Source organism: Nyctibius grandis, chromosome 18 (assembly GCF_013368605.1).
Source record: "Nyctibius grandis isolate bNycGra1 chromosome 18, bNycGra1.pri, whole genome shotgun sequence".
Classification (NCBI taxonomy): domain Eukaryota; kingdom Metazoa; phylum Chordata; class Aves; order Nyctibiiformes; family Nyctibiidae; genus Nyctibius; species Nyctibius grandis.
Window position 1 is genome coordinate 11,702,135 of NC_090675.1, and position 19,310 is coordinate 11,721,444.

At 44.0% G+C, this 19,310-nt stretch overlaps 2 protein-coding genes across 2 annotated transcripts; one reads left to right on the forward strand and one right to left on the reverse strand.

Annotated features, from left to right (window-relative positions):
- Positions 1–1,859: 1,859 nt before the first annotated feature.
- On the reverse strand, positions 1,860–7,446 carry PIMREG (PICALM interacting mitotic regulator). The gene is made up of 4 exons (XM_068415946.1): positions 7,156–7,446; positions 5,154–5,488; positions 4,233–4,328; positions 1,860–1,986 (listed from the first exon to the last, which is right to left on the reverse strand). Exons 1-4 carry the CDS (start codon positions 7,444–7,446, stop codon positions 1,860–1,862), a joined length of 849 nt encoding a protein of 282 aa, XP_068272047.1.
- Positions 7,447–9,123: 1,677 nt separating this feature from the next.
- Positions 9,124–13,969, forward strand: FBXO39 (F-box protein 39). The gene is given in 4 exon segments (XM_068415453.1): positions 9,124–9,410; positions 11,997–12,542; positions 12,545–13,225; positions 13,637–13,969. Coding segments are annotated over 3 exon segments (1,101 nt in total). The 5' UTR covers positions 9,124–9,410; positions 11,997–12,206; the 3' UTR covers positions 13,721–13,969.
- The last annotated feature ends 5,341 nt before the right edge of the window (positions 13,970–19,310 follow it).

Genomic DNA, 19,310 nt, shown 5'->3' on the forward strand with positions numbered 1-19,310 from the left:
AAATGTTTATATTTCTTATGGCTGCCTTGTAAAGATTCAAAAATGTACAATAATGCATTTCTTAATATGAAATAAGGAGTAAAATTTCTACAACTGGTATAGATTTTGATGTGAGATGGTTTTTAAAATCTTATAACAGATTAGTCACTTAAATAAAACCTTCCTTGCCTTTAAGCAAAGTGTCACTGATTTTTCTTACCAGTGATGTGAGAAGTATTAGATCATCAATGTACATGTCCTAGTAGCCAGTGGAAACAGTACAAATAGAGGCGGTTTAATACATCTGACTATCTGAAAAAATACTTAGATTGGAGGTTGACTTTTCACAAAACTCCAACCCTCCTTCCTTTTGAAAAGTCATAGAAGAAAATATTTCAGTAATGAGACATCATTTTTGTGAAAGCTTTATAGAAGTAGTTGCAGTACATGCAAAGAAGGCTGTTAAAAAAAACACAACACAAAAAACACATAATAAAACTACATCAAGAAATAACACAAGCTAAAGCTCTTAGTCATCTGAAAGCCTGGAAGTCAGGGTTGTTCTCATGTTTCCAGGCCTTATTAACTGTTTCAATATTTTAAAACAGTCTAGTTTGACAAGAAAAAAGAAAGATGAGGAAGAAGTTTAAAATCAATACTTACACATAAATCAGAATTGAACATGACTGCTTCCCATATTTATACTTAATAGCATCAAAATTTTAGTAGTTCCAGTTTTACTAAATTACATCTGCATCTTAAAAATTATCAAGTAGAACAAAGTTTCCCAAATCAATCTTTTGTTCGAAGGTTCACCTTAGAGTGAATGTAATCTGAGAAGCCTGCACAAAGCTGCCACCATGGAAAACAGTGCTGGTGTTGAATTCTAGAAGCTTGGGAAATCTTTGCTTTAGTTTGAAAAACTAAACTTTGTTACAACTGAATCACCTACCAAAAAAGGCTTGTCAAATCAATGTTACTTTTTTTAAAAATTAGAAGCAAAATACAGGTATCAAATGCTTAGAATACTTCATCAAATAAAATACCTGCACTGTGATATTAGTTAATAACAGTAGTTCTAAGAGGTTACATTAATTGTAGTAAGCAATTTCTATGTATAACTAAAAGACAGATGTTGTGGTACAAAAGCAATGTTTAACTCAACTGCCAAGATGCTATTTAAAGCAGCAGTAAGAAATGACAGAGTTGCTCTGATTTGTCTGGAACCCAACTACTTAAGATAGGATTAATTAGGCTAATCTAATAGCAATCCTTAATGCCATGAATTAGGGTCCTAATGTGGCTCCTGTCTTGTAGCCTGAGTGACCCCACAGAAACCTGTTGCCTTGGAAAGGCAGTTGTGGTCAGAACTCAAACAAGCCACTACTGTTTCATTAACTTCCAGTTAAACATGATGCTTAACTTTTGGTTTGTTCATATACAGAAGAAAATTGTTAGGCTTTCAAAATAATGGACCAGTACTTTTAGTATGCAAAGTACTCATACTAACACTCATGGCAATTGGATACCAGTCTAACTACTACTCTTACCTATGATCACCCTTCGTAAGTCTGTGGCCCTTGCTCTGGCCATTCCTTCTGGTCAGTTCAACGTACGTTTCAAAGTACTTACTGCCTTATGAAAGTCACATTTAAGATGGTCCCTTATCTCAGCAGGAGATAATATATTGTGGTACAATTTTGATTCTCCTGTTCACGTGAAAAGAGAAAACAAGGGAAGGGAAGTCTTGAGCTGCTTTGTCAAGAAAGATTATAAAATGTAATGGCTTGTTCAATGTATAGAGTGCACCCTTTCAAGTGCTACACAGAGCTCTCCTTTATATATACTCATAAACTAACAGTAGTTACAGCCATCTCTGTCTAGGTACCAACTGCTCGATGGAGTTTCTTTGCTCGCCTTCGGATAGCTTGAGAAGGTTTCTGAGATCGACACGCAGACTGTAAGTTTTGTGCCATTAGATAGTTGTAGTTTGATATTGCGTGTTGCCTGCAGAAGAACAAGATGACTGCCATTAGCAGCATGAAGTCAGTAAAGTTAATTAATCGGTTGTCATGCAAATTGCTGGAAAACTGTTAGAGCAAGGAAGGGGACTGGGACCTGTACATTTTCACTGTAAAACAGTTCTAAACACTAGCAAGAAAATATTTTGTTACCTTCCTTGAGCATAGATGGCAGTACACAAATTAAATACTGCAGTACTTTTAACTAGCAACAGGAGCATTTCTTGTGATATAATCTAATCCATTCAAGTGAAAAACATTAGAACAATACATGGAGCTGGCAACGATAAATAGTTTGAGATCAAGGTTTGTTTCATCATGGAAAAGATGAAAAGGGAGCTGTAACACTAAAACCCACGGCAGTTGGATACCAGAACAGAAAGTCATATGAAATACTCTAAGGGCACCCCCAAAAAAGTTTATTTCACAATTATTCCAGTAGGCAACCTACAAACCAGCCAGTGACAGAGCACATTGTATGCATCTGCACATGCAGGAGAACTGGACCAAATTGCTTAGTGGAAGCAGTACACATCACTGTTTAAAGCTTCAGTCAAGCATTTAAAACTGCTCTCATTTTTCCTGAAATGTTCCAGCAATCAATTTCTTACACCTATCTTTGTTGCTAAAATAGGACCTAGTATTCAGGATGTAACTTTCCCTTTAACAAAAGGAACACTTCCAACATAATGGGTGAAGATATTAATGTCACAGTACAGCTCTCTGTGAAGGTAATAAAGGCATTTACCTGGTAATAGTTCAATGAATTGACACTAGAGTGATGTTTAGAAACTTACAGCAAAGAATTCCTGTTCCCATCCATTTAGGTACAATTGTTGTGTTTAAAAATGCTGGCAATACAGGTATCAACTGCTGTTACTGTGATAGAATAGTCTTAACAGCTAAGACAATGCTAGGGATGGAAAAGAAAGGCTGTAAAGTTAGACAGCTCAGGGTAATAGTTTATTCTGTCATGCTTTGTGATCTTCATTAGTAATCAGTGAGAACTGAGGTCGAGCGACAAAGACATTAGTACCAGTAGTTTTCTGGTCTGGGGTGAAAAAAGCTGCTGTTTGCGTAGAAGCCCAACTTAGGGTTCTCATTGCAAACCCACAAGGTTTCACTAATCCACAATGTAGACGTTACGTTTTACAACTGCACAATGATCTCCTGTAGCAGAGACAGCCACGGTGAGTATGAGGGAAGAACCCTGTGGTTCTACATAATAACTTTAAAGAAGTATGAGTTAATAAGCCTTTCTTTCTCCAAACAGCAAGTTTTCTCCTCACAGATGCATGCAGGTATAGACAAGGTAAGTGAACAGCTACTTTACCTGGTTGATACTATCTTCAGTTACGAATGAGAGAAACTGTCATATCACTAACAGATGGGAGAATATTAGGAGTGAGATTTAGTGAACTTCCAATGGATATGATCATTAACTTAATACTACATTTAACCTATAGTTATCTAGAAGTGGTCCCATTGGTAAAAATTGAATTTTTGGAATTATGTAGGATTTTAAGCTCTTACCTTTTTGTAGATAAAAGTACTAAGCCCTCTCTAGAGGATTCTAGGTGCTTGACATTTAATTATTGAATGCTTGACATCAAGTGTTCTAAGAGAGAAAGAGGTTTAGGGAATTGCCCTGTGACAAGACTTCTGACTTTTAGTTTTTACTGTCTTAATATGTCTAATTCAGAATGACATAACCTTTGTAAACACAGCAGCCTGCCACCTCATCGATTAACCAAGGTGTTGTATAAGAGGCTTCTGCATCCTCTAAATTTTTGTGTTATGGGTACCATGGAGTATTTGTTAACATAATGCTACCTAATAAAAGGATTTTCTTATAAATGTGCAGGCACCCATGACAGTGTCAGCACAATAGGATTTCTCCCATTCCAGCCTGTATTGTCACCTCTTTTAGACAGAGGCAGGGAGGTACTGTTCTCACACAAGGTCAAAGGTAGGCTCTTGCTGGGAAAAATCTAACTTCCAGAGCAAGAAACCTGAAGACAAGGTTGATGTGTTTTAGAAGCTGCAAGTCCAGCTGCAGATGCAGTCTGCACAGGTGTCTTGAAGAAATAAAGGCTCTGCTACGTTACAGCTGAGAAAGTTCTGCAACTATTCCTCATCCTGAGTGACAGGGATCACTTAGCCTGCAATTGGCAATGTCTGAGGGGGAGGTAATCTGTCGCTAAAAGTTATGGGACAGTTAGTGGTATTTACCTCTCCTCTTGCACAATGGCATCATCAAATGCCTGGGAGATACGCTTCAGTTGGCAAATCCCTGAGGAGACCAGCTCCAACTCGCAGTCAAACTCTCTGCAAACAGAATGGCTGTTACTAAAGATCAAACACAACAGACTGGGTGACACTACCCAAGCCTCTGTCCCTGCACTCACAACTCCAGTTACCTCCAGACTCTACCCAGAGAAGTTTAGGACTGTAACAATCATGTTCTTAATTCCGCTGACCAACTGCTTCACATCTCCATTCATCCCCCAGACAGCTATCTCCAATTCATACACTGGGTTCAGATTCATGAGGCTTGGATTCAGCTTCTAGCTTTGACATTTCTCATGTGACTCTGACCAAAACAAAAACCTATGTGTGCATTATGAAGTCTTTCCCTAGCTCACAACTCTTTATCTAATTTGTGTTAAATCTTTGAGGCAAGAATCTCTCTACTCTCTATAAAGAGCTCAGCATAAGCAGAGCTATTCCACGTTATCTATCTTTGCAATACAAATAGCAACTTTGGAAAAGTTAGAGCTAAGTAGGAGTGAGATGCATTGAGAGCATTTTTCTTTACCAGAAAGGCATCAGCAAAGAACTCAAGTATGTCTCTAGTGTCTGATGGGGACTGGTGCTGAGAAACATGATGTAAACTTACCAGTGGGAGAGCAATTTTTAAAAAGTTCTTGTCACAGCATAAAATTAAGTTTCATGTTTCAGCTTTATGCAGTGCTCGGTCCCTGTCTGTACAGAGACCCATAACCACTTTCTTGACTATTTGAACAGCACACCCTTTCAAGGGAATAAGATAGCAACCTTCATATCTTGCCTTTCACCTTACAAGATACTCTAATCACAGTAATTTAAAAAAAAAAAAAAAGGGAATAAGGTTTACAAAAGAATGTGGCTTACATCTTTCTGCTGGCAGGAGCAGGTGATGAATAAGGGCTCTTCAGTGCTGCTGCTCTTCTTGATCTCCGGAGACAGACAGCGTCTTTACCAAGCCAGGATGAGAAACCCCTCCATTTTCTATGTTCTGACACCCTTGTTGGCCCAAGCAAGGCTCTTTTGCTGGATCTTGGGGTGTCTTTGGAACTGGCTGCTGGAGTAACACTCTTCTTACAGCGAGGGGTTCGAGGTGTAGTACTTCTTTTCTTGGTAGAACCAGTTGCACAGCTTCTGCTGATGGATTTGGCTGGGAAGGTCACCATCGAGTGTACTGGGCTTTGGCAGGACACCTGTATTTTCTGAAAGACACATTAGACAGACATGTCTCAATTAGCCTAGAGTTTGGAACCAAAAAGACAAGGAACAGTTGAGCTGAATCCCTAGCTGTCATTCTCATACCAGGTTTAGTCTAGCATGAATGTTTCTCAACCCTCTGTACACACCAGAAGGCTGTGCTGCCATTCAGAGAGACCTAGACAGGCTGGAGAGTTGGGCGGGGAGAAATTTAATGAAATATAACAAGGGCAAGTGTAGAGTCCTGCATCTGGGCAAAAACAATCCCATGTATGAGTATAAGTTGGGGACAGACCTGTTGGAGACCAGCGTAGGGGAAAGGGACCTGGGGGTCCTAGTGGACAGCAGGATGACCATGAGCCAGCAATGTGCCCTTGTGGCCAAGAAGGCCAATGGCATCCTGGGGTGTATTAGAAGGGGTGTGGTTAGTAGGTCAAGAGAGGTTCTCCTCCCCCTCTACTCTGCCCTGGTGAGGCCGCATCTGGAATATTGTGTCCAGTTCTGGGCCCCTCAGTTCAAGAAGGACAGGGAACTGCTAGAGAGAGTCCAGCGCAGAGCCACGAAGATGATTAAGGGGGTGGAACATCTCCCGTACGAGGGAGCTGGGTCTCTTTAGCTTGGAGAAGAGGAGACTGAGGGGTGACCTCATTAATGTTTATAAATATGTAAAGGGCAAGTGTCATGAAGATGGAGCCAGGCTCTTCTCAGTGACATCCATTGACAGGACAAGGAAGGGCAACGGGTGAAAGCTGGAACCCAGGAGGTTCCACATAAATATGAGGAAAAACTTCTTTACAGTGAGGGTAACTGAACACTGGCACAGGCTGCCCAGAGAGGTTGTGGAGTCTCCTTCTCTGGAGACATTCAAAACCCGCCTGGACACGTTCCTGTGTGATATGGTCTAGGTAATCCTGCCCCGGCAGGGGGATTGGACTAGATGATCTTTCGAGGTCCCTTCCAATCCCTGACATTCTGTGATTCTGTACCCATTTGCATTGGAGGAGTGATTTGCTCCCCCAATCCCTGGAACTTGTCAAGGACTTCAGCAGGCATTGGAACAGAGCTCCTGCTGCTCTTACGCAGGAAAGAGCCAGGCTCCCTAACATATAATTGACGCAGTTAAAATCAGAGGTATCCACAAAAGGGAAGTGCAAGCTCGAGTTTGCTACCCTGCTACCATCTAGCGGTTTTTTGTCAGTCCAAATTTAGATTGACTATAATGAAGAACATGTTAACAAATAGTATGGGTACAGGAAAAGCAGTAAAAAAAAAAAAAAATCCAAAGCACTACACCTTTCTCAGAAACAATTCTTTGCAAGCAATGGCAGTCTCTACCCACCTTCCTCCTTGTGAAGGCTGCTCTGCCATACATGATGAAATAAACTAGGGGAAAAGCATTTATTAGGTAATAAAAGTTTTGATGAAACTACATCTCATATTTCTTCTTTTCACCTCCCGCCCTGTTCTGCCAGATCCATAATTTGCCTGTCTATACTTTAGCAAGGATATTAAAGATTTTACTAGTTAGTAGCTATGAGACAACCGTTACACTGTGCAAGTGTGTGGGATAGACTCTCTGGAATACAGCACTCGATAAGAGTCCACAAATCTTAGTACTGAAGTTGAAGCAAAAACTAAACTCTACCCACACTCCACTGCAAAGGCAAAGTACCTGGGACACAGTTCCAAAAGCATTTTTTGCTGTTCTTTTAATCCTCTTCAGAGTTTGGCACTTTTGTCTGTCTTCCAGACTTTCCCAAGTTGGGGTCTTATGAAAATTCAGGTCTACTTGCTTTAACGGTACTCGCTTCCTTAGAGACATGCGCATGGTATTGAGAGAACTCAAAGAAGCCCTTCTCTTTGATTTGTCAGGTACAGGGCTCTCATTCTCATCGAAGTCAGCTAGGAGCTGGTGTTTCCGCCAGGCCATTGTTGCCTTGACATTTTGGAGCACAGATACCATCTTGTTCCGGTTCTTGGTCAACCTGATTTCTAAAACAATCTGAATGAGAGCAAGAATTAGAGCAAGGTACAGAGCTGTGTGGAAAAGGAACAACAGAAATTGTTATACAATATATTCAGTTACATTTGCCTGAAACAACAAATTCAGAGCTGAGCAGACTTTTACTTGGAGGTTTGAAGGAGAACAGCATTGATTTCTACAGCTATTTAGGTCTGTGCATGTCTATGAAGAAGTCCTGTAATGCATTTCCAGCACTGGACATCAGACCTGGTAAGCTGCGAGACTCAAGCTTGTGAGGTAGAATGCTCTGTAACTGCAAGTTTCTTGTTGGTATCTCAGACTAAGGTCTCATATCCCAAATTTTTGCCTTCATTAATCAAAACAGCCTTCCACTGCCAGACAAGTGTACACAGCTGCTGTTGTCTTCTGCCTGAGTTGCTAGCTGAAGGCTCACACTTAAGTTAGTTATGATTGTGGATATTAAGTCCTGAAACGGACAGGGTTGTTACTGGCAGCAGACATTGGTGGGAAGAGCTAAAATACCTGTTATCTATATGATATATGATAGCTTAAACATATACATATGCACATATAGTTTAAATTCTTTGTTTCCAGTAGCTATCAAGCTAGGGTATTGCTAGCTAATTACTCTAAAAAACAATTGAAATGCAAACGTATTTTAGCAGCCTGAACTGAGAGTGAATTCATTGCCAATTACTGTTAATAAAAAAAGCTGGGAGGTCTCTACCATCATTATACCACGTATTAGGAAAGCATATTGATATTCCTTACTATCTCTGTTCTCCCAAATTTTCTCCATTTCTCACAAGTGTCCATATTTGTGTCAGAAAGCAATAAGGCTTATTGAAATCTTTTAATCCTGAAGGTGTTTGGGATATTAACACTTTTAATGCATTCCTGCATGTGGCAACCAGGAAAGGCTAGTAATTGGACTAGTCAGTTCTACTGGCTCACAGCTTAACCAGCTTATCCTTCTGATAAACTGCTAACCGCTAGAAAATATTACTCGCGTGAAACGCCCAAAAGGGAGTAGCTCCCGTCCCAGGGTTGCATTTATCTGGTATCACGCTGGCGCTGCACGATACACCGTCGTGCTCCAGGCCACCGGGAACCCGCGGCACGGGCTCCGGACAGGTCCCACGCCGGGAACCTCGGACACCCCTGCGCCGTCACACGGCGCTGCTCGGGCGGGGCTTCGCCCTCGGGGCGGGTATCCCCTGTTCTCGCCGCGACCAGAACCGCCCGTACCGCTGCGGCCTGGCTAACGGAACCGGCCCTGCGGCGCAGGACCGGCGCGACCGGCGCCATCGTTCCGCCCGCCAGGGACGGCGGAAGCAACAAGTGCGAACGGAAACGCCAAGGCCGGAGGAGGCGGCTCAGGCCTCTCGGACGGCCGGGGAACGCGAGCCGCGGCTGCGCCGCTGCGGCGGCCGCTCGGGGCTGTACTCACACGGACGGGCGAGACCAGAACCGCCGCCTCTGCCGCCGGGAGCCGCGCGCGCCGCCGCCGCGTTCGAATGGCGCCCCGCCCCCTCCGGCCGCCCGGATTGGCGCCGCTGCCGCCGCCCGCCCTCATTGGCTGCGCCCCTCGCACGCGCGGCGGCCGTTACATGGCTCGGCGCCTGCGCGTCAGCGGCGGTCGCGCCGCCGGGCGGGGCCGGGGCAGCCTGGGCTCGGGCTCGGGCTCCCTGCGCCGGCGATGGGCAGCGAAGCGGAGCGGGGCGGCGGCTGTATGTCGGCATGAGGCACGGCTGCGCCGTCCCCGTCCTGCAGCACAGCTGCAGGTGCTGTAGAGACGCTGATGGCGGCCGTGCCCGAGCACGGCAGCACTGCCCCCCCCCTTCTCGTGGGGGTCGTGCCTTTGTGGACCTGAGGCCTAGAGACCCGCGTCAGAAGGAACAGCAAAAGGAGGCGGAGGCTGGGGTGCCGTCCTGTCACTTGTGGTAATTAATTATGAGCGAACGTCTTAGAAAGTGTTTGTTTGATTTTTCTCCACCGGCTTCTGCAGCTCTTGCTGGAGGAGACAGCTGGTGTAACTGCACAGCGTTGTACTAGAAACCACATGGGATGTCCTGTGTAGCAAATCAGCCAGGAAAGAAAGGGCAACTGCAGAGAATGTGGTTTGGGTTGGGTTTGGGGTTTTGGTTATTTTTTTTAATCCTACCCTAGAGGAAAACAAGACATGCAAAGCATTTATCTTTAAAACACTTCTACCTGAAAAATTGGTCTGGAACGAGCTGTAGCAGCTTCTGGTTTTTTCCAAAGGTTTGGCTTGGTTTTCCCCCCCACCAAGTTAAACTCGGAGCTGACAGCTAGAGACACCTCCATAGCTAAGGCTTGGCTTAGAGCCATGGGGAAGCCAACACAGTAACGCTGCAGGATACCTCTTGAGTCCCACCATGGGCTTATAAACATACTTTCTGTAAGTTCTTAAGAGCTGTGGTTTAAAAAAAGTTCCACATGATGGTATTTGTACCCCTTCGTATTCACACACTATAATACGGGCAAGTATAGTTCAATAAATGGTTATTAATAGACATGTTTTTCTATGTATTACAGCCCTATATGCTGTTCTGCTTTCCTCCACCTGTTGGTTTTATGGCTTCCAGATAGTTGCAGATGTGTTATGCTCCCCCATCTCCATAGGGAAAGTTTCAGGCTCTTCTTACTAGCAGACTGCAGCTTGAGCCACCATGTTTTAGGACTTGGCTCAGATCTTTGTCTGGACAGGTAAAATGAGGTCATTCATCTAAAGACCTTCTAAACGACTGACAGTTCTGCAAAACAAATTTCACTTGGCAGGGGATGGGGAAGAGGGGGATACTAAATACAAGAGGTGGAGTCAGGTGGTAATCAGATCCACATGCTCAGATTCTGTGGGTTATCTTGAGAGCTGGGGGTTTGGATTGGCATTTTGGATGGGAAGGGGAGGAGGCAGAATCCCTAAGAACAGACATGGTGCTAATTGAACAGACAGCATATACAGGCAGAGAGATTATGTGTGACAGAAGACTGTAGGCAAAAAGGGAAGCGGCAGGCTGAAGCTGAACTGGGCAGTCAGCTTGTCCTTTCATGCCTGTTTATAAACTTAAAATAGAAATATCTGAGCCTTTGTAGTTGTAAACAGACTCTCAGGGATCTGCATGTTTTCTTCATCTTTTATGGTGCCTCTGTTGTTTCCATCCATTTCAACTTTGTTACCCAACAGAACACCACATGCAAAGGAGGAGAGGTAGCTTGATTGGAGATTGGCATCACGTACTTTTGAGTTGCATCTTCTTGTAGCCCTGTCAGCCAATAAGTCTTAATTTTGGGGTAGACCATAAGAATCACTAGATGTTTTTCCAGTTTCACCCCCAAGAGCTAAGGAGTGATTTACCAAGTGGACATGATAAGACACTTGCACTATAGAGGTGGGAAGTAAATACATCCTGAACTTTTCCCTCTCTGCAAAGGTACTAAGAAAACACTATCTTTCCATGCCCTTTGGCTGTTCACAAAGCCAACTAATAGCCTGAGCTGTAAAAGGCCTCATAAAAACAAGCACCTAAGAGGCCAGTGGGACATAGTTTGCATTTCACAGCTGAAGTTTGCAGTTCATAGCTGAAAAGATAGAGGATGCATCACTTCCTTTCTTGGCTGTTTATTGCTCAGCCACTTAATCCATTTATCTGGTCAGTGAAAAATGACAAGGCATACAGCCTGCACCTGGCTTGTAGATTGTGGCCTGTATTTCTCACTTCCTAAGGGACTACCAAACAAGTCTGCTTTTCCTTTTCACTGTCTTCACCTTAGCCCAAATGACTTGGCTCAAGTCGGCTTTGTTCACTGTTTGCCCTTGCATAAATTCATTTGTCATGACATCACAAACGTTACCTCTTTGCTCCATGGCAGTGGCCGAACTTTGCAGAGAGAGGGGTCAGAAGCAGAGAAAACACACCTTGAACTCTGGAGGGAGACTATGAGAGCTGGAAAAGTGCGCAGGGAGCTGAATACTTACACAGTCCAGCCTTGAGAGTAGAACTGGTAACTTCTTGCATTGTGGTTGTTTAGTTACATGTTTTACCACTACCTAGTTAGTATTCTGACTCGCCAGCCTTCTCCCTGTCCACTGGAGCACAGTGACTGAACATCCTGCTTGAACCGAGTGATGGAACAGCTTATATCGCTTACTGCTCTCAACAGGGGGTGTAGCTTAATCTATGGCAGGGTACTATGTCAGATGATTGTCATGGAAAGTACCCCAGAAGGATAAGAAAAGTCATTTGCACTAGTTTTGCGCTGACAGTACTGTTCAACTGTGTACAGCCCAAAGCACTGGATACTTTTAGACACTAGTCATCAGGCCACAAACCATTACCCTTACAGCTGATGCTAACCAAAGGTTTCTAGAGGCTGTGGCTGCTCTATCGGCAGTTGATACCATTTCACTGTTTATCCAGACTGAAGGCCAAAAAGTTAAAAGATGTGTCCTGTGCTTGTGCTGTGATTGTTCTTTACTCATTGGGGTTTTTTTTCTTTTGATTTAGGTTAGACCATCGTTTAGACCCAAGAGCTTGTTTGATCCTGACAACTTGAGTACAGAGGCAAAGAAAGGATTTGTTGGTTTTGAATGTGAAGAAGCAAACTTTCATCCATTTGCTACGAAGCCTATTCTGTAGGGAATGGCAAGAAATCTACCCACAGCTTGCTTCATCTAGGTTTGGCTCAACACCCAGAAGTGAAAAACTGTCTTCTCAATGGAAGACGACAGTGAGCCTGAGCAGAGCCCCTGGGCTCATCTATCTGATGTCTGTCTGAGGCGTGTCTTCCATTGGTTAGATGACAGGAACAGATCTCAGGCTGCCTTGATCTGTAAAACATGGAATTGGGCCATGCAGTCAGGATCCCTCTGGAGAAGCAGAACCATCACATTCTATGGCCGACCATCAAGGGCACACACATTGGAGCGTCAAAGTGCACTGTGGTATGTCAAGAAATTTGGCAAGTATTTGGAGCACCTTGAGATCAAATTATCAAAGCCTTACAGTGCTACCTTTACCCGAAGATTTCAAGTGACTATGGGAGGTCTTCTTTCATGTCATGTCTGAGTAAGTGTAACAGTTCCCTAGTGTCCCTGAGCATCGAGTCCCTGGAATTAGACCGCTTGATCTGGAAAAATGTTGTCAGGGATCAGTTTATGAGGAACTTAGCTACCTTCCTGAAAAGAATGAGCAAATATCTTGATTATTGCAACTTAAAAGGAGCAAGAGTAACCTTGGAAGAAGGCTGTGAGCTTCTGAATTCTCTGAGCTGCTTGACAAATAAAAGCTTTACATCTCAAATCAATATTGAGGATTTCTTCAGTCTCCACCTTCCTGTCTACAGCAGCACCTTGTTCCACCAAACTACATCCAAGTTCCACAGCCTGGTCATCCTGGCTTTCAATTATAACTGCATCTCTGATGAACTGCTGGACATCCTGTGGGAGCACAGTGCTCATTCCCTGTGCACCTTGAATATCAAATGTCATATCCATGACCCTCATGAGCAAGTGGTCTGGGGAATGCTGTGGGCAAACTTGGCCACGAGAGCCCCAAAACTGAACGTGAACTTCTTCTTTGAAAGAGTCATGAAGCATGATCACCTAGCCAGGATTCTGCTAGTGGACATCCCAGTCAGGAGCATCCGTCTACAGAGCTGCTATTTCAGTGACCCGGACTGGACAATGAGACCTACCGTCACCAACCTCCTCCCAGCCTACTGGCTTGTTCTGAAGGTAAGGGAAACAATAGTGACATCTTACTGCAGTTATCACAAAGCTAAGCAGAGTAATCATACAGGCTTTCTGCATAACAGCAGCCATCAATAGGAATCCTGACCACTTCAGTTTTATGTTCAGAGGGCAATTTTCGTAAGTGAGCCGTTCCAGCGTTCCAGTTATAGTCTAGTTCAGGTAATTATCCTTGTCCAGTTACAATCCCCATTATGCTAGTCTTTGCTGTCAGGCTGATATCAGGTTGCCCTCATAAAAAGCGAAAAACACCCAAAATAGTGGTGGTTGTAATGTCAGCTGTGAGCAAAAAGAACCTTTCAGGCAGGAAAACATCATTTTTTGTAAGAAAGCTTTAGGCTTATTCTGGTTAGACACCTTCATGTCTAGTAACTGATAACTTTCTTATCCTTTCAGATTTTTCTGAACCCCACCCTTTTGCAGGGAAATCTTTATGTGAGGAAAATAGTCTGTACACCTTGTTTGCTTACAGAGCTGTAGCCTGCATCAGCCTACACTGATGGTTTTGCTCCATTTTGGCAATGCACAAATGTGTTACAGCACATGTAAAATAACTGGTGCCCATGTCAAAGCACTTTGGTGTCACCAAGGATGTATCACTAAAGATGTGTAACAGCTGACCCATGTAAATGAGCATCAGGTCTTTGCATGCCTGAGGGAAGCACATGGCCTTATATCTGATGGTTGCTGACAGCTTTCTTTAAGTTCTGTTGCATTGCAGAGTTTCAATAAACACCAGACATCTGTAAAGCTTTCTAGAAATTGTATTTGGATCTACTCTGGTATCTGGGATAATTTCCAATTACAGAATGTGTTTCTGTGTTAAGTTCCAATTACCCCCCCCACCAGACACCCCTCGCTGCCGCCCCTGCGGGGCACCCGCTGCACCCACAGCCAGGAGTGTGGGAGTGTGGGAGTGTGGGTACAAGGCAAAAGTGTTTCTTAGAATGAAGACAAAAGCAGACTGCAATTAGCTGATTTGGAAACAAAGCACTGGCCATTTTAGCTGGAGTTTTGCATGTCTTTTAGCAACTCCACAGGAGTAGCTCCCCAGCCATGGAAGCATGAACGAGTGTGCCAGCCTGACAGGATGCTAACCATGGAGCTGTTCCCTTCCCATAGTGTTGGGCGACCTTGCTCCTTTCAAATGCAAAATCCAAAGGTCAATTACTACAGTAGCAAGTTTTCATCCTCCCTCCCAAGGATTTGCTTGTGAGACCCTCGGCCTGGGTCACTCTCACAGCGCACCAGAGCCCCATAAGACTCGCGGTTACTTCTCCTTTTTGCCCACCCCTGCCCCGGTCTCGGAATTGCCAGTGGTGTCACCTCTGGCCCCCAGAGTAGGTAAGCTGAGTGCTGTGGAAAATAATGGCTAATAATAAGCCACATTGTAAGATGCTGTGCATGATGAAGCAGGTGCTAAGGAGGAGATGTGATTAAGGAACTGGTTTTGGTGAAGTGACCATTGATTTTTTCCACTTCTTCTGTAACACAGCACTTTGAGACAGGTGTTGACAAAAAATGTCCCATCACAGAGCCCTTCCCCTTGGCTGGCAGTCCTGTGTAAGCTGGAGCTAGGCCAGAGTATCACATTACCTTCTGCCACGAAAAGCTAGAGCTCTGATCTGGAAAGAATTGGAACTGCCCATGGAACGCTGTCAGACACACCATCTGATAGCGATTTGCTGAGAAGAGGATGACCAGGCCTCAGTGTTATCTGAGATCAGTATTGAGAAAACAAAGCTTGCAGCCATGGCAGTGACTGCTGCCTCTTAAATGTTACCCTTTGCAGGACTTGGCACCCTGAAGTGTAACAGAGACTGCTAGTCTTTCTTGTGGTGAGTGAACGGGGCTGATGGAGCTGCAAGACCTTGCACAAATCGGGGAACGGCTGCTCCTTTTGCTGCCTGTGGATATATGTGATTGCACATATATCTGCAGGCACATGCCTTGTGCATGCGTTCCGTTACTTTCTGCCACCGTCATTTCAGTGTTGTGATAATTCCTGGTGCCAAGCAAGGATGACAGAAAAGTTGCCCGTCAGTTATCTGAAACGACCGAGGACTCTTGGCTATTAGCCCACACAAAGTGATTGTTATCTTCAGCTGTTTTCAAATAAGCTTTCAGATTAGAACTAATGACCAAGATAAGTCACTAGGAACATAACTGGTTTTTAATATTTAGAATGTTTATGATCCTTTAGTTGCTAAAATGTTGTAATTTCACATGCCATCGGGCTGTGAAACCTCATCTGAGCAACGATTGTTCATGTGCGCTCAACTCATCCCATTTTAAAATCGGCTTCTGTTATTTAAACTATCCAAAGTCTGTCTACACTTAAGGCACCTCTTTAAATCCTTGTGGATAAATTCCAGTGAATTACTTTGCTTTTAAATTAGTCCATTTTAGTAGGTCGTGTTTTCTCAAGGTCTGAAATGAATGTGACTTATGATGAGTCTAGAAAGAACTTACTTTCAGGTGAGGATTCACCAGCTTGAGCTTCAGCTTACAAATGCACATGGGAATAGCTACACATGTTATATGGGCAAATGGTACTGGTCACATAAAGACACATGCACACTCCTGTCAGAGTCTGCAAGGTGTAGTGAATGTTGACCATTCACTACATGTGATGTAATTTAGGTTTCTTTTCCTACCTTCCAAGCTTTCCCACCTTCTCGCTCCCCACAATCCTCTGCCTGGGAACTTGATGTTAAAACCTACTGGAAGAAGTTGCATGAAAGCCAGTCCACCTGTTGTCCCAAATTGACAAATCTGTAGTGGGAAAAGCGATGACTAGTGAGGCAAGAGAAAGATTTTATAAGGTAATAGAGAAAAAGTCATGGAGAGGATTGCGAAAAGCTATAGGTGAAAGAAGTGGAGAGAAAAGGCAAGCCATTGAAACAAGCAAGGAAAAATGGTATTTCACTTTCTCTCTCAATGTCTTGCGGGGAGGAAGGATGGTGACACTTAACAAAGAATGGAAAGGTCGGCTGAAACTTACTAAGTTGCCAGATCATTGTGAGAAGAAAGCGAGCCTATCCCCTTCCTCAGCTAGGCAGAACAACTCCATCATCAGTGGGCTGCCCTCTCCGACTCTTCTTACACCCAGTTTCGTCCAGGTACAGCCCCACCAACTTTGGAGGTATACCTTCTCTGGCTGATGGGAGTAAACAGACAGGCATCTATTTTCAAATGCTTGCTGGCTAGTGTGAGATGATAAGCATGATCCCAGGCTTCCCTGCAGAGGAGTAACTTCCAAAGGGTGGAATGTGGAAAGTCCTCTGATATATCAGCTTGTTTTCTGCAATGCTTAATTGTTGTTCCAAATGTAAAAGTCATCAACTGTGCTGTCCAGGAAGATCAGTTCACAGAACCCAATAACATATCTGGGCTACTGTGGAGTAGGAACCTACTTCTTTATATGATCCTGGCTTTCTGAAGAAGCATTACAGTAAACTGAAGTCACATCCACTTCCTGTTGTCCCAGTTTTGACAGATGAGCCTTTAAGCCTCAGTAGTCCCAGAGATTTAAGTTTCCCCAATGATTGCTGGAAAGTCGGTGGCAGAGGGAAGACCAGAGCCCAGTTGCTAGTTCCTGCTCTGACTGGTCTACTAACGTGAACGAAAAGAGACTCAAAGAACTAAGTTCATAAAATAAAACAAACTTACAAATCATGTCCAAAGGGGAACACATCTGAAGTAAGGAAATCTGACAGTGAAGCACTTATCATATGCAGCTGTAGTGCACAATTGATTTTAAGGGCTCTGGAATTATGACTGCAGCGTGCTGTATTGATGGGCACGCGACACACTGGCAAATCACATCAAGGGCACTAGCAATCTTTTTGCATGCACACTTGCCTTCTGGTAATAATCATGTTTTACATGATTACATGTTTCACAAAGCCTCTGGTCTTTTGCATGTGCATTGATGTGGTTTGCACTTGCTTTGGCACCGCACATCCACGTTTCTTGTGTCACGCTGTAGTACAGCAAAACCTCAGCAGTAGCTGTCTTTAAGAAGAAAGCCAATCAGATGCAAACTTGGACACAGGCATATGCATCTTTTTGAGTTGGAGTTCAAGTGGACACATATGCATTTCAGTGATGCGGTCATTCCCTCTGCTTTGCCTGATGCAGTGAAGCTGCCTGCTTAATCCAGTGCTTTTACAAATGGTATTTTTCAGCTCCACTTTGACACTACCAGTCACTATAGTATGTTTTAAACATGGATGCTGATTAATCCAAACTGTCTTGTTGGCAGCAACGTAGAACTTTGAATCTTGTTCTCTAAGTTCATCTCCTCATTGGTTAGAGGATTAATTTTGGAATACAAATGACTGGAAGCAGGAGTGAGCCACGGAAGATGCCAGGTACTGCTTGCTGGCATAGGGAATGGTCTCCCTGTGGAAGGCTTGAGCTGTCTAGCAGTTTGCTGCTTAAACTCTTGGTAGCCTGGAACCTGTCAGAGGAAGGGGAAAGAAGCAATGTAGGCTGGCAAAATGTCAGGTCCTAACAGCTGGACATGTATCCTGGCGGTCGGTCATAGTCATCAAGATTCCAAGCCTAAACCTGTGAATGTGCCGATAGTTGGTGGGCTAAGCTGGTGGTTAGGATGGCATGCTGCCTTATGAATGGTGCCAGTGTCACAGGTACTACTTCTATTATAGGACTACTGAGAGCTCCCAGTTATGCTGGATGCTGCCGGTAATTCACGGGGTATAAAATAGTGTGACCAAAACAGCTGACCACCGTATTCGGCAAGACAGTCAACAGAAGGTGCTTTACCTGAGGGGATGTTATTAGCTGTATTCTGCATACAGGGGAACTGAGATAGAGGAGGGATGAAGATGACTAGCGCAGGGAGGATGTCTTTGACAGAGTGGTTGAAGTGTCTCGTACTACCGCATTAAGCAGTTATGCCTGTAGTTTTAGAAGCATTTGGCCTGGCATGAAAAATAAGAAAACTGCTGTCTTGAAAATGAGTAAGAAAGAAACATTTCCCACCCTAAACCCATTGCACCTCTATGTTCAGTCTGTACAGCACATTTTGGACTCCTCTGGAACCAAATGTTGGTTGTGGTAGTTGTTAGTATGAAAGGGTGCTTTCTGTCATAAATGCCAAGACTTGCAGGAAAAGCCTGACATGGCATCCCATACATTACTGGCAAATCTCCTGCTGACTGGGCCAGCAGGATCTCACCCAAGCCATTTTTCCAAAGCACAACATCTGACAACGAGCAGAAGCTTGTTGATTGTTTTCTTTTTTTAGCCAGTTTCCCATTACAGAGTGGAAAAAGGCCAACCCCATCAGAACCTGCAGAGGACAAGGGGACTTTAGGATGGGGCTTGGCAAAGAACAAATGGGCAAACGGGAAGATACTGCCACATGACCTACTTCTTGCAGGGAAAATCGATTCTGTACCTTGCCAGAGCACTCCCAGCTGGAATGCCAGGGAGAGGAATAGCAATGTTTTTGGCATATAAGTTGCAGTCAGGACTAGGATAAGCTGAGGAAGGACTGGCATAATTTGAAGAGCACATCTTTACTTTGTCGGAGGAATATAAACAATAATGTTCTTCCATTGCAGATTCAGTGCAGACTTGCTACAAAATTGGCTGGCTCACGAACAAACTGCCCTCGTGCAGCAGTAACCTCTTACTCATCAGTATGAAGTGCACACCATGGAGACACTTGGTTTAAACATTAGAGAAACCTTTTGCTAAGGGCCGATTGCCAGAAGGGACAGAATTTGTGACATACTTTCTCTGGACTTAAACTCTTAAACGATAAACACTCATGTGATATGCCTTTCTATGGGAGTCTTCTCCAAAGGAAGGCATTTTGCAGGTCACTGGGAAATTGAGAGTCAGAAGGAGGATGAGCAGATGCCTGTTGGGATAAAAAGCCTGCTACCTTTTTTCCTCTGCAACTTTCAAGTGTTCCTGTGTGCTTGCCACCTGGTTGTGTTTGAAGGTCATCTGTTTGCAGGAAGACAGCAGATTCTGTGGAAATCGGGTACGTGCCAGCTCCTCTTTGAGCTTCTGCATTTGCCAGTCCTTGTTG

Excerpts from the sequence above, each read along its gene's own strand:
- PIMREG (XM_068415946.1), bottom strand. The coding sequence starts at position 7,446 with ATGGTATCTGTGCTCCAAAATGTCAAGGCAACAATGGCCTGGCGGAAA. Across the intron at positions 5,489-7,155 it reads CTTTTGGAACTGTGTCCCAG|AAAATACAGGTGTCCTGCCA; the intron begins GTACTTTGCCTT and ends TGTGTCTTTCAG. Across the intron at positions 4,329-5,153 it reads GCTCCTGCCAGCAGAAAGAT|AGAGTTTGACTGCGAGTTGG; the intron begins GTAAGCCACATT and ends TTCTGTTTGCAG.